General features: G+C 41.5%; 1 protein-coding gene across 5 annotated transcripts in view; it reads left to right on the top strand.

The window, feature by feature from the left end:
* Positions 1-12,331, top strand: part of Arfip1 (ARF interacting protein 1) — a 64,543-nt gene that overhangs the window by 7,653 nt on the left and 44,559 nt on the right. For all 5 annotated transcript variants that reach the window (XM_075950574.1, XM_075950575.1, XM_075950573.1 and 2 more), the window contains exon 2: positions 7,411-7,512. In XM_075950574.1, coding sequence (XP_075806689.1) covers positions 7,420-7,512 — 93 coding nt within the window. In that variant the 5' untranslated portion in view covers positions 7,411-7,419. The remainder of the gene's footprint in view (positions 1-7,410; positions 7,513-12,331) is intronic.

Raw genomic sequence — 12,331 nt, 5'->3', positions numbered from 1 at the left:
CAGACACTGAGTATTGCTGGTTCTTGGTTGGTTTCCCTGCCAACTGCTGGCTGTGCAGAAAGAGGTCCCATTAAGCAACAATGTAGCATTGATTTACAGCTAGTTTCCTTTTCAGAGAATAATGCAGATTTGAGAACCCTATCACTTTAGGTTGTTTCTCTGTCACACATGGGGAAAAGAAAAAGGCTTTTTCAAATAGTTGATTTTTATTACCTGTTTTAAAAATTGGTTATGGTGATAGGGCTAACTATTGTTCACTATCTGTAAGGTTAACTTATCAGTTGTTTCTCTTTATGACATATAATTCAGAATTAACTAATTGGTAAAAACTTCTACTTCTGAAGTTTTAGATTGATGCATTTATCTTAATAAGCAACCTGAACTGAATTTATTAGTGTCCGAAAGGACTTGTAGATACTGCCCTTATCTACCAAGATAAGCAGCTATCAAACGGTTAGCTTGCTGTAACTGTGCCTTCAGCTTGGCCATACCGTTTCAGCCCTCCTGTGCTATAAGGCGTTCTAGTTTGAAAACTCAAATTAAAATGTCTGTTCAACAGCCATCGTCTCACAGATCCTTAATATTAAACCCTAGCCTCGGGCATCCTAGAGACTGTGACTCCTGGGCTTTTGCTGTTTCCATGTTATCCACGGAGTCTTCTGTTTCTTGGTTGTGGAGAATCTGGCAGGTCCATTACCTACTGCTCTATTTTCCCTGGGTTCCAACAAGGCCGATTGTTTTTACGACTTGTAGGACACAGAATTCCCCTCACTAAATTCCTCCCGCCTTATATTTTTATATGAATATGTTACTTTCTTCAGTTTATAGAAATCAAGTGATTTTTGTAGTAAAAGCTAGGGAATCTCACCTAGCTGTAATTGACTTATAAACTTCATTGACTCTGCATGCATTTTCATAAATGCTAATTAGTAATTTATTTTGTAAGGGTTTGTTCCTTACACTCATTAGCTAATGAATACCTCTGACTGGTTGTGGAGGATGAGCCTGAGAAATAATAAAACATTTTGCCCTATGGCTTATCTGACCTATGAGGGCATGAACATTAGTGGTAATCTTAGAGTGGTAATTTATCATTCTGTTTTAAAGACAGTGTTAAAAATAGCTGAATTTGCATAAAAATCAGAAAAGGTGTATTTTTTTGTAGAGAGTGGGTAGACATTTGCTCCATGGCCTATCTAAAGTACAGAGTCTACCACTTGAGCTATTCCACTAGCAGAAAATGTATGTCTTAACTTTCACTAGCCTAGGGTGCTGAGGCTTGAGTTGATTATCCTGCATGCTCACATTACAGGTGTGCGCCATAAACACACACACACACACACACACACACACACACACACACACACACACACCCTGGTTATTTATAGCCTTCATTAAAATTATTTTTCAAGGATATGTGAACATTATTATAGTTCTAAGAGTCAGAGTTAGTTTTAAGAAATGTCAGTACTTCTTCATCCTGCTGGCTCCCAGCTCCCCAGTTCCCTTCTTTCCCTTTTCTGTTCTGTTCCTCACCTGTCCCTGTAGATAAACTGTCTCCTTTGTTTCAGAGTTTTGCTGCTTGTGTGTTCTGTATTCCCCTTCATTTTTAGATAAAGTTAGAAAACTGTAGCTTGTCAGACTTTGTTTTTTTTCAATGGTCAGTTACATAGTTTCAGATATGTGTGACCTGTGGCTTGTGTACCAAATGCTGCCATGGATAGCTATAGATGTGGCTAACACGATACCGTAAACTTAGAACATCATGGTTTTCTTTTTTTTTTTTTAAACTTAACTACAGGGTCTTGAGTATTACCCTTGTGAATGGTAACAGCGCAGTGGACTTGCCTGGTTTAGATTATATAGTTTAATTGCTTTTGTGTGTATAGGCTTAGGTAGTTTCCAGTGTGTTATGGTTGCAGAGAATGCTGCAGTGTGTATGCATTATTCTGTCAGTGGTTGTCATCTTTCTGTCCAAGAAGAGGGGATGTCTGCACATGCCCAGTTTTTTCTCATATAGGTTTTATATGTTGCTTTTTTTGTTTATATGTGTGTGTGTGTGATTCTCCCCCTCGTCATTTGGTCCAATGATTAGTGTTCTATATGCAGGCTATTGAGTCGAATGTTTGTATTCTTCTACTTCAATGAATTCTTTTCTTTTTGAATTAATTTTATCATTGATTCTTTGTTGTCTCCCGATGGTCCTGTTGTTTGCAAATAGAGATAAAGCTTTTTATTATTACTCTGATCTCTCCCTCTCTCTCTCTCTCTCTCTCTCTCTCTCTCTCTCTCTCTCTCTCTCTCTCTCTCTCTCTGTTTTTGTTTGTTTGTTTGCTTTTGTTTTTGTTTTGTCAAGACAGGGTTTCTTTGTAGCTTTGGTGCCTGTCCTGGAACTAGCTCTTGTAGACCAGGTTGGCCTCGAACTCAGAAAGATCCACCTGTCTCTGCCTCCTGAGTGCTGGGATTAAAGGTGTGCACCACCACCACCCAGCAACTGTGATTTCTCTTAACTGGCCGGATTGGCCAATGCTTCTGGTACAATGTTGAGTAATAATGAAGATGGTGGAAATTTTTGCCTTATTCCCAATCTTAGTGCAAATGCCTGTTGTTTCTTTATTAAATAAGATAGATATTAAATAAGATATAGCACACACATCTTATGCTGAGAGACAATCAATTATAATTCTATTTCTTTGAGTATTTAATTTCGAATGGGTGTTTCAGTTTATCAGATATATTCCATCTCTGTGTATATGGAGAAACTATACATTTACCCTGCTTATCTGCTGAGCTATGTCACCAGCCCTGTAACCACCCTGTATGAGGGAAGCCAGGGTCACAGGGGGAAGAGCTGTCTGTGAGGTATGGGAAGGGGCGGAGCTGGGCCTGGTTGTGCCCGAGTACTGCAGCAGGTCCTCCTTCAGTTTCACTTAGCATGTTGACTTGCTCAGTACTTTGGAGCTATACTGAATTGATGTGTGCAATGCTGAATTGATGTGTGCAATGCACGTATTCATCTTTTTAATAAGTTGTATTGTACTAATAGTGGAGGAAATCTCAGAAAGCATTTAAATTATGAGCTTATTAGAATTGCTTTGTCTTTGTACAAGCAAACAAAAATCTGAATAATTTCATTTGACACAAAAGGCATTTGTGCTTTTGGTATTGGAACAAAATATGGCCTGTCTTGAGATGTATAATTAGTGCACTCAGCACTGCGACTCTCCTGTCTGAAGCCAGAGCTACAACAATTGGGCTGGGATATTTGCATTTTCTCTCTTTACTCTCTTTGCCTGTTTTACTCACTTCTTCTTTTTATCTAGAATTGACTGAAATCGAGAATTTAATCCTACAAAACCAGTAGGAAATATAACTACTGGAAAGCAGAAAAAATTATGCACTTGGGTACTTCCTATTGCATTTTCAGAGAACTTCATAAAAATATGGTACATTTAAGAAACATCTGGGGAAACTTTAAGCTTATTAAACCTTTACTTTTGCTTGCTCATTGGCAAATTGGGTTAAAATTAAATTCAATTAAATTGTTAAATAAATTAAACTACTGCTAAACAGTGATGAATGCCTTATATAATTGGAAAGACTGTAGATCTTTCCTATAAAGATTCTATTTTTTTTCTAAGCACTTTTTAGAAATTACATTTTCCTGTGCTAATATCTGTTTCTTTTGCCTTATTAAGGTGATCTTTCGGCTTTGGATGAACTTTGTTAATTACACTTCTTGTCCCTATGACAATCGATCAACCATAAGTGCCCAGTTGTCAAATGGAAAGTCATTTGTTACATCACGGTCTGTCTTCAGGATTTATAAAATATAATAAGCTAGGAATATATCCCATGAACATTTTAACCCTTGGTGTTGGCAGCTATGGAAAGAATCAGACTAGAGCTTAAGTTGGTAATGAGGAGCCTTCCTCTGCACCCCTGGGTGAAGATGAAGAGTTAGGGGAGACTGTTGTCTGAGAAGCAGCTGGAGAAGGGAGCAGGGCACACTAGCTAAGTCATTTCCTAGAGCCATGGTGTTTCTTCTGTGCCTGGAACGCGTGCTGAAGAACTGCTCGGTCCGTGCAGACGTGGGGCGTCCCCTTTAAGGCAGCTGCAGTGACTGCCTTATAAGAAAGAGTGATCTGATGCTGACCTTGTCCTTCTGGTCTGAGGACTTCATACACCAGGCTGTCTACAGAACTCCCCAACCTTGCATTGGTGATATGTTTGGTTAGATAATTTTAAAACATCATTTAATTTCAGTCATCCTTGAAGAAGTAGTGTACTGTGAGGTTAAAGAATGCCAGGCTTGAATCCCAGTTCATCAATTTCTATAAAACTGACCTCAGCAGATTTCCTAAAAGCAGGAACAATGGTCCTGAGGCCAGACGTTAGCTACACGGCTATACGTGTTGATATACACGAAGCAGAGAGAACTCGGACATCTGGTCAGTGCTCACTGTCCTTCCTCTCACAGGGCTTCATTTGCAGGAGGATGTGCATTGTCCAGTTTAGTTCCTTAACCTTTGTAGACCTTGATGTCTTCACCTGTGAAGCTTCCACAGTGGCTGCTGCATATTAGACTAAGGAACCATAAGTTACGAAACTGGCTTCTTAGCATTCTGATACCTGGAGAGCTGGTAAACCATTTCAGTTACCACAGAAACATTCATAAAGGTACTGGAAGACCTGTTTCCTCTCTTCTGCTGCTGAGTCTAAAACCAGCTCCAGCCCAGTTACTCGGAGAAAGGGCCTTCCTGAAGCTTTCTTTTCTTGAAGGGTTAGAGCTTTGAGAGGGCACTGCAGCAGGCCAGCCACACAAACAAATGAACAAATGAGACATCTATAACCTTTGGCTGAAGTCTGACTTGGCAAACCAGTTATGCCTCCATTGCTGTTTCAGAGATCTAAGATGGTAGTCGGCATCTCTTCTGCTGTGATTGGGTGCATTGCCATTATTTAGGTATTTCCGAGTTAGGATGCTCACTTAGAGACATTCCTCGGGATTCTCAGACTCTGGATGAAGAGGGTATTTGTAAGTGGCATTTAGATGGCTGCAACCATTTTCATAGTGGTAGAGAACTGTTCTTTTTGTTTGTTTGTTTTGGTAAAACATTTTGCAAGATGTCAAACTTTTTTGCTTCTTTTTTTGACTTTTATAAGTCACTCCCTTATAGGTGGGCACAGTGATCTGAGAGATACCGCATACCCTGCCAGATTGTTGCTGTGGGTGGATTATGGACTTCCAAGAAATACAATTCCTCTACTTTTAAGAAATGGTGAAACAGAAGCCAGGCATGATAGTCCATATCTTTAATCTCAGCACTCGGGAGGCAGTATTCGATGCCAGACTGATTTACAGAGCAAATTCCAGGACAGCCATGACTACAAAGAGAAATCCTGTCTCAAAAGAAAAGAAAATGGTGAACTAGAAATTAGAGAGGTGGTCTTATGTGCAGGTACTCGCAACAAGGTTTCTTGAACCATGGAAGTTTTTACTGCAGCATCATAGCAAGTCCTGTACCTGTGCGTGTGCTTGTGTGCGCATGCCTACGTGTGTTTCTGTGTGTGCGCGTGCGTGTTTATGTGTGTGTATTTGTGTGTGTACGTGTGCGTGCGTGTTTGTGTGTATATGCACATGTTTACATATGTGTGTTTGTGTTTGTGCTCATGTGTTTGTGCATGTGGGTGTGCGTGTGTCTACATATGTGTGTGGGTGTGGGTGTGGGTGTCCAGGTATGTGTGGAAGTCTCTCATCTTGCTCAGCTACTGGAAAGCAGGCTGAAGCAACTGAGTCCCCAGTGGAGAAAACTTTAAAAATGGATCCTTTGGAGAGGAAACAGAAAAGGAACCGTTCTGTAAACTCTTCATTGGTGGCTTACATTCTGAAACCACAGAAGAATGCTTAAGAGATTGCTAGGAGCGTGGGGAAAGTTCACAGACTCTGGCTATGAGGCGACCTTCAAGGAAAGGACAAGATAGTTTCACTTTGTAACCCACTCCTCCTTGGCCCAGGTTGATGCTGCCCCGACTGCAAAGCCTCATTTGGTAGATGGAATAGCTGAGTCTTCCATTCCATATCAAGAGAAGAGTCTGGAAAACCTGGACCCCTGTGACTGTGAGGAAGCTATTTGATGGTGGGATTGAGGGAGATCCTGAGGAATACTACATTAGAGGTTACTAATATAGAATATGGAAAATTGATACTATTGAAATAATTTCTGATAGGAAGCCTGGAAGGAAGTGGAGTCTTGTCTTTGTTGCATCTTATGATCATTATCTGTGGATAAAATTGTTATTATAAAAATACCAAACCATCAGTGGTCAAAATGCATAAGTAAGAAAAGCGTTGTCTACATAAGTATAGGGAGTCTCAAGTTCTAGAAGTGGAGGTGGAGGTTTAGGGGGTCTTATGGTGGCTGTGGAAATTTAGGACCAAGACCAGGACGCAATTTGTGTGTGTGTTTGTGGGAGCGCAAAATGTGATGATATAAAAGTGATACAGATTTGGGGACGGCTATAATGTGTGTGGAGGTGTGCCTGAGGGTGCAAGTTTGGAGGTAACCAGATTATAGAGAAGGAAGAGGAGGCTATGGTGGAGGAGGACCAAGGCTGTGGAGGTGGTTCCTGCAAACTGTAGAGGAGGAGATTGCAGTGATTCAGGAGATTAGAACCTGCAGTCTTCTAACTGTGGTCCAGAGAAGAGAGGAAACCTTGGTGCTGGATAGCTGGGGAGGAACTGTGGTCATGGAGCAGTGGAGGGAGGGAGTGAAGGGGTGTGGAGAGAGGAGCCTGTGGTGGGAGGGGCCAACTGGGGAGGATGAGGGACGGGAGCAAAGCGACTTTAGGTTATAGAGATAACAGTGCTTGCTGGCCGTGTGGTGGTGGAGCACTCCTTTAATCCCAGCATTTGGGAGGGAGGGCCAGGCAAATCTATGAATTTGAGGCCAGCCTGGTCTCCAGAGTGAGTTTCAGAAAAGCCAGGGCTACACAGAGAAACCCTGTCTCAGAAAAGCCAAAACCAAGCCAGGGGTTGGTGGCGCACACCAACACTCAAGAGGCAGAGGCAGGTGGTTTGGGGCCAGCTTGGTCTACAAGAACTAGTTCAGGACAGGCTCCAAAGCTACAGAAAAGTATAGTGCCAAAAAAATAAAAAGAAAAACAAAACAAAACAAAAACAAAACCCAAAGCCAATGCTAAGGAAGCTCTTGTCTCAGTCATACCTTATAACATAGAGAGTGAGATGAGTTATCAGCTTCATCTCAGTCATACCATATCATTATAGGTAATAAATGTATGTGAATACAGCCTTATAAACGCACCTTGTATAGTTTGGTATTAGTACGATTTATCTTATTTTTTTATATTTATGTATTTATTTATTATTATTATTATTATTATTTTTAGGAATCTGACATGGCTCAAGAGTCTCCCAAAAATTCTGCAGCAGAAATTCCAGTAACTAGTAATGGAGAAGTCGATGACTCCCATGAACATGGCTACCACAGGGTAAGAACACTTTGCTTTCTGCTAACACAAAGAATCATGACAAGACTTTGCCAGTCACCTGAGTTTGTTACAAGGAATACTGGGTTGTCTGTGACATTGATTTGCCAAGGTTAAGCTCCACGGCCATCATAAGCTTTGCTGTTTAGCTTAGTAATAGGCAACATAAAAACAGAATTATTAACTAACTTTTATGTCATTAACCAGAATGACAGTGTATCTTACAGTTTTGGCACATAATTTTATATAGCTTTTTACTTTTAATAAGAAAAATGCTAGAGTAGTATTTTATCTTTTTAAATATTATTATAAATATTAATATATCCTTTTAAAATTTAGCATCATCTAATGCTTTTTTTTGAAAAATGCATAATTCTTAAGTAACTGTTCTTGATTTTGCCTTTGTTTTACTTACTTTTTGACTTCTGTGATAAAGTACCATAACCAAAAATGGCTTATGGAAGAGGGGCTATTTTGGCTATGATTCCAGAAAGAGAGTCCACTCTAGGTGGGAAGTCATGTCATAGAGGTGGGAGCAGGAAGTGTAAATTGAGAACAGGAAATGCAATGAGGCTATGAACTCGCAAAGCCCACCCCCATGGCTTATTTCCTCCAGCGAGGCTCTGCCCCCTCAACACCACCATCTGGGAACCAAGTGTTTAGATCCATGAGTCTGTGGGCGACATGTGTCATTCAAACCACCAAGCGGTCAACATCCCGAAAGTGGCATAACTGAGAGATTGAATGCATCTCTTTGATATGTGTGTGTGCTGGGCCGGAACCTGGGACCTTGTGGATGCTTAGCATGCCTCTGCCACTGAGCGACAGCTGAAGCCTAGTGCGTTTAATTTTGCTCTGCCTCCAGATTTGGAATTCAGTTTACTGCATTTTGAAGGATATGAGATTGGAAATATCTGGATTCAAATTTCATCTGTGTCGTTTCCGACAGTATAACCCTGAGCATGTTTCTGTTTCTATAATAAAATGCTGACTTTCTATAGGATATTAATAGTCAGTGAGATGAGTAATGTGCCTTATACGGCCAGAAATGAAAGTGATGCTTGTTATTTTGGCGATTCAACAATTCTCTAATGACAGTTGATACAAGTGTACAACTAAAAATATGGTTTCTGTGGTCTTGAAGAGGTGTTTATGTTTTGTTAGGCTTGTTTATTGTCTTAGACAGGGTCTCACTCAATACCTCTGGCTGGCCTGGAACTCTCTGTGTAGACCAAGAATGAAAAGAAAACTTGTAGAATGGGAAAAATACTTATAAACCATCTATTCAATGCAGTCAATGTCCAAAATACGTCAGTAGCAGACAACCCAGTTAAAAAATGAGCCAAGCACCAGAGTAAACGTTTCTGTCTTTCTCCCCCACATCTTTCTTGTGCCAAGGGTGAGACCCCTGATGTGTGCCAGCACGTACAGCTGTACTCCTGAGTTACAGATGCCAGCTTCTTCCAGAAAGAGTGCAGTAGACAAAGACAGGAAAATGTGCTCAACACCACCGACTCACTAGGAAACCAGAGATTAGAACCAGAGGGAATTGTCACTCACGCGGAATAGAGTGGCCTTTATCAGTGTTAGCGCCATTGCTTGGTGTTACTCGTTCTCTCTCTCTCTCTTTCTCTCTCTCTCTCTCTCTCTCTCTCTCTCTCTCTCTCTCTCTCTGTCTCTCTGTGTGTGTATGTCTTTTAAAGACAGTACATAAATATAAGACAAATATTGAGGATATTGTGGAGAACCCTTAAACATAATTGGTGGACGTTTTAGTTAGTTTTCTATCGTGTGCTAAGGTTCCAAGACCAAGGCAGTGTACAGAAGAGTCTGCTGGGCTCCAGCGGGGGAGTCCACAGTCATCATGGGGTGAAGTGTACAGAAGAGTCTGCTGGGCTCCAGCGGGGGAGTCCACAGTCATCAAGGGGTGAAGTGTACAGAAGAGTCTGCTGGGCTCCAGCGGGGGAGTCCACAGTCATCATGGGGTGAAGTGTACAGAAGAGTCTGCTGGGCTCCAGCGGGGGAGTCCACAGTCATCATGGGGTGAAGTGTACAGAAGAGTCTGCTGGGCTCCAGAGGGGGAGTCCACAGTCATCAAGGGGTGAAGCCTGCAGCAGACCTGGTGCTGGAGCAGCAGCTGATGAGGCAGGAAGAGCTGCTGGGAACCGTGTGGGATTTTTGAAATCTCAAAGCCTGCCCCCAGTGACACACCTCTCCCAGAAGGCCACATCTCCTAACCCTTCCAAGCAGTTAAATAAATGAGTTTATGGGGGCCTTTCTCATTCAAAACACCACCGTGGGAATGTAACCGCTATTAGAAAAAACAGTGTATAGAGTGTCCTTGAAAAATTAAGAACAGAAGTTGTGTGTGGGGAGAGTATAACCATGAGGAAGGAGTGAGAGTCTCCCTTGTATAGCGTGGGTTCGCCCCGAAGAGAGCTGTGCCCAGTAAGAGAAGCCAGGCACAGCGAGGGAAATACGTGTGATCTCATTTTTGTAGTGAGCATCTCTTTTGTTGTCATTTTTCAAACCTCCAAACACAGAAAAAGAACAGGAGGGTGGGCAGGTGCTGGGCAGGATGGCAGTTTTAGAGTTTGAGGATTCTGAAGACATCGCATAGCATGGCTAGTAGTGACTTGTATGCTTGAAATTTGCTACAGTCAGGGCATTTTAGGACACGCACGTGCGCACACTCACGCAGCTAAGGAAGGTGGTAGATATGGTACTGTGTTATTTAGTTATTTCGCAGTACTTATGTATCAAAACATGCACACTACAGTTTATCATATACAGTTTTATAAGCTATGTATTTATAAATCTGATTTTATATGGCATTTTATATTAAATATATTTTAAATATATGCTAAATAAAGTATTATAAAATTTTAAATAATTAGGGTGTTCTTCTTTCACTATGGGGTTTTGCTATTAATATTAATCTAGGTCATTTATGTGGCTCTGGTTTTGAGCTCTGCTTTGCTTCTTGGTCTGTCCTGGAAACAGCACCACAGACTCTCACTGTAGTCAAGAGGACAGGTAAAACTACCAGCCCCAGCCTGGTGTCTGGCAGCTCTGCTCCAGGGTTCCTCCTCAGGGCTACTGTGCACATTCAACCCTTTGATGGCTCTAAAGAGTCTTGCCTTTGAGTGGTGCTGAGAAGCACTTTGCTTGTGCAGCCAGAGCAAGTAACTTGCTGTTTGAAAGTTACTCTTTGTTAATATCAAATTCTCCTTTTGGGTATTGTCCTATGATGTTATTTCACTTCATTTTAGAAGGCAGAGAAAGGAAAAAGATGTTTTTCTCGGAGACCTTTCCATATTGGGTGTGAACTTTTACTAGTGGTGATGCCCCCGGAGAAGCAATAATATATACCTAAGTCAGTGCACCCTACCTCGTCCCATAAAGAAACTCGGCACCATAATGCTTGTTTCAGTCTGTGCCTGCTCTTAGTGAAGATGTGTGGTGGTTTGACTGCAATTGGCCTCATAATCTCATAGGAAGGCCATTATTAGGAGGTGTGGCTTTGTTGGAATGGGTATGGCCTTGTTGGAGGAAGTGTGTCACTGTGGGAATGGGCTATCAGATTTCCCAGTGTCTCACTTGACTTCCTGTTGCCTGCAAGATGTAGGACTCTCAGCTCTTTCTCCAGCACCACACACTCATGCTCCCCACCATGATGGTAATGGTACCACTGAAGCTGTAAGCGAGCCTTCTCAACTAAATGTTTTCCTTCTAAGAGTTGCCGTGGTCATGGTGTCTCTTCACAGCATTAGAAACTCTAAGACGATGGGTCTTTTACATATCTGATATCCTTTAATTAAAATTAACCTTTCCTCAAGAGTGGAAACAGTATTTCAAAAGCATCTTTTGACTGTTGCTAGTATATTTATACTCAAAATCTATTAGGCATATATTAACCTAAATATTAGTTACTTTCTCATTTAATTTTCCTTGTTAATGAGCAGGAAATTGTGTTCAACCTCAAATCTTTTCTTTTAATAAAGATATAATTCCATAAAAATATAAATGTCAAATGTATTGACTAGAGTTAGACTATATATGTTTATAAAATAGTAAAACAATCTCGTGTGTCTGGATTTCTAAAAAGATTTCAGAGATACATGTGTGCTTCTTCCTTCATGCCTGTTCATTTAGAATCTCGTAGTGCCTTTTACATAACAAAGGCTCACCTGAACGCCAAGTGGTAACTTACTGAGCTGCAGTGATTTGTGTGGCCAGCTGGTGTCGCTGTGGCATAAGCAATGAAATTGTCAACTCTCCTATAGACAAGATCAGCGTATTTGTGGTTTTCATCTGATTCCTTGGCCTGCTCTGAGAGTCCACCCTCCACATCCACATTTCCGTGGAGATTTTTGTAGAAGTGCCCATGCTGGAGATCCCTGTACCAGCGTTGTGGTCTCGGCTCATAGATAGGGGTGCCAGTCACTGTGGAATCTGAGGCGCCTCCTCTGCTCCTCAGTAGACATGCTCATCTTTTCTTCTAAGTGTAATAATCTTCACAGAAGTGGGGTTACTCTTTGGCCTTTGAACTGTGTATTATTTACAATGATGCTGTTTAAAATGACTAAACAGCAGCTGTGTGAAGCGGAATGAACCTGCTGATCTCTGCTTAGGGGGTGGAGGCCAGAGGGTCAGGGTCGTTCTCTGCTACACAGTCAGTTCAAGGCCAGCCTGGACAACAGTAGACAGCAGAGTAGAAAGCAAAGATGAAACGTGGCGTGTGTCGTTACCGTGTTTGTTAGTGACTGGACATTTGCACGTTGTCCCTTAAATTGAAGAGAAGCAAACGTAGTCGCACACA

This window comes from Microtus pennsylvanicus, chromosome 16 (genome assembly GCF_037038515.1).
Source record: "Microtus pennsylvanicus isolate mMicPen1 chromosome 16, mMicPen1.hap1, whole genome shotgun sequence".
Taxonomy (NCBI): Eukaryota; Metazoa; Chordata; class Mammalia; order Rodentia; family Cricetidae; genus Microtus; species Microtus pennsylvanicus.
The sequence above is the reverse complement of the archived record's forward strand: the minus strand, read 5'-3'. Positions and strand labels throughout refer to the sequence as shown.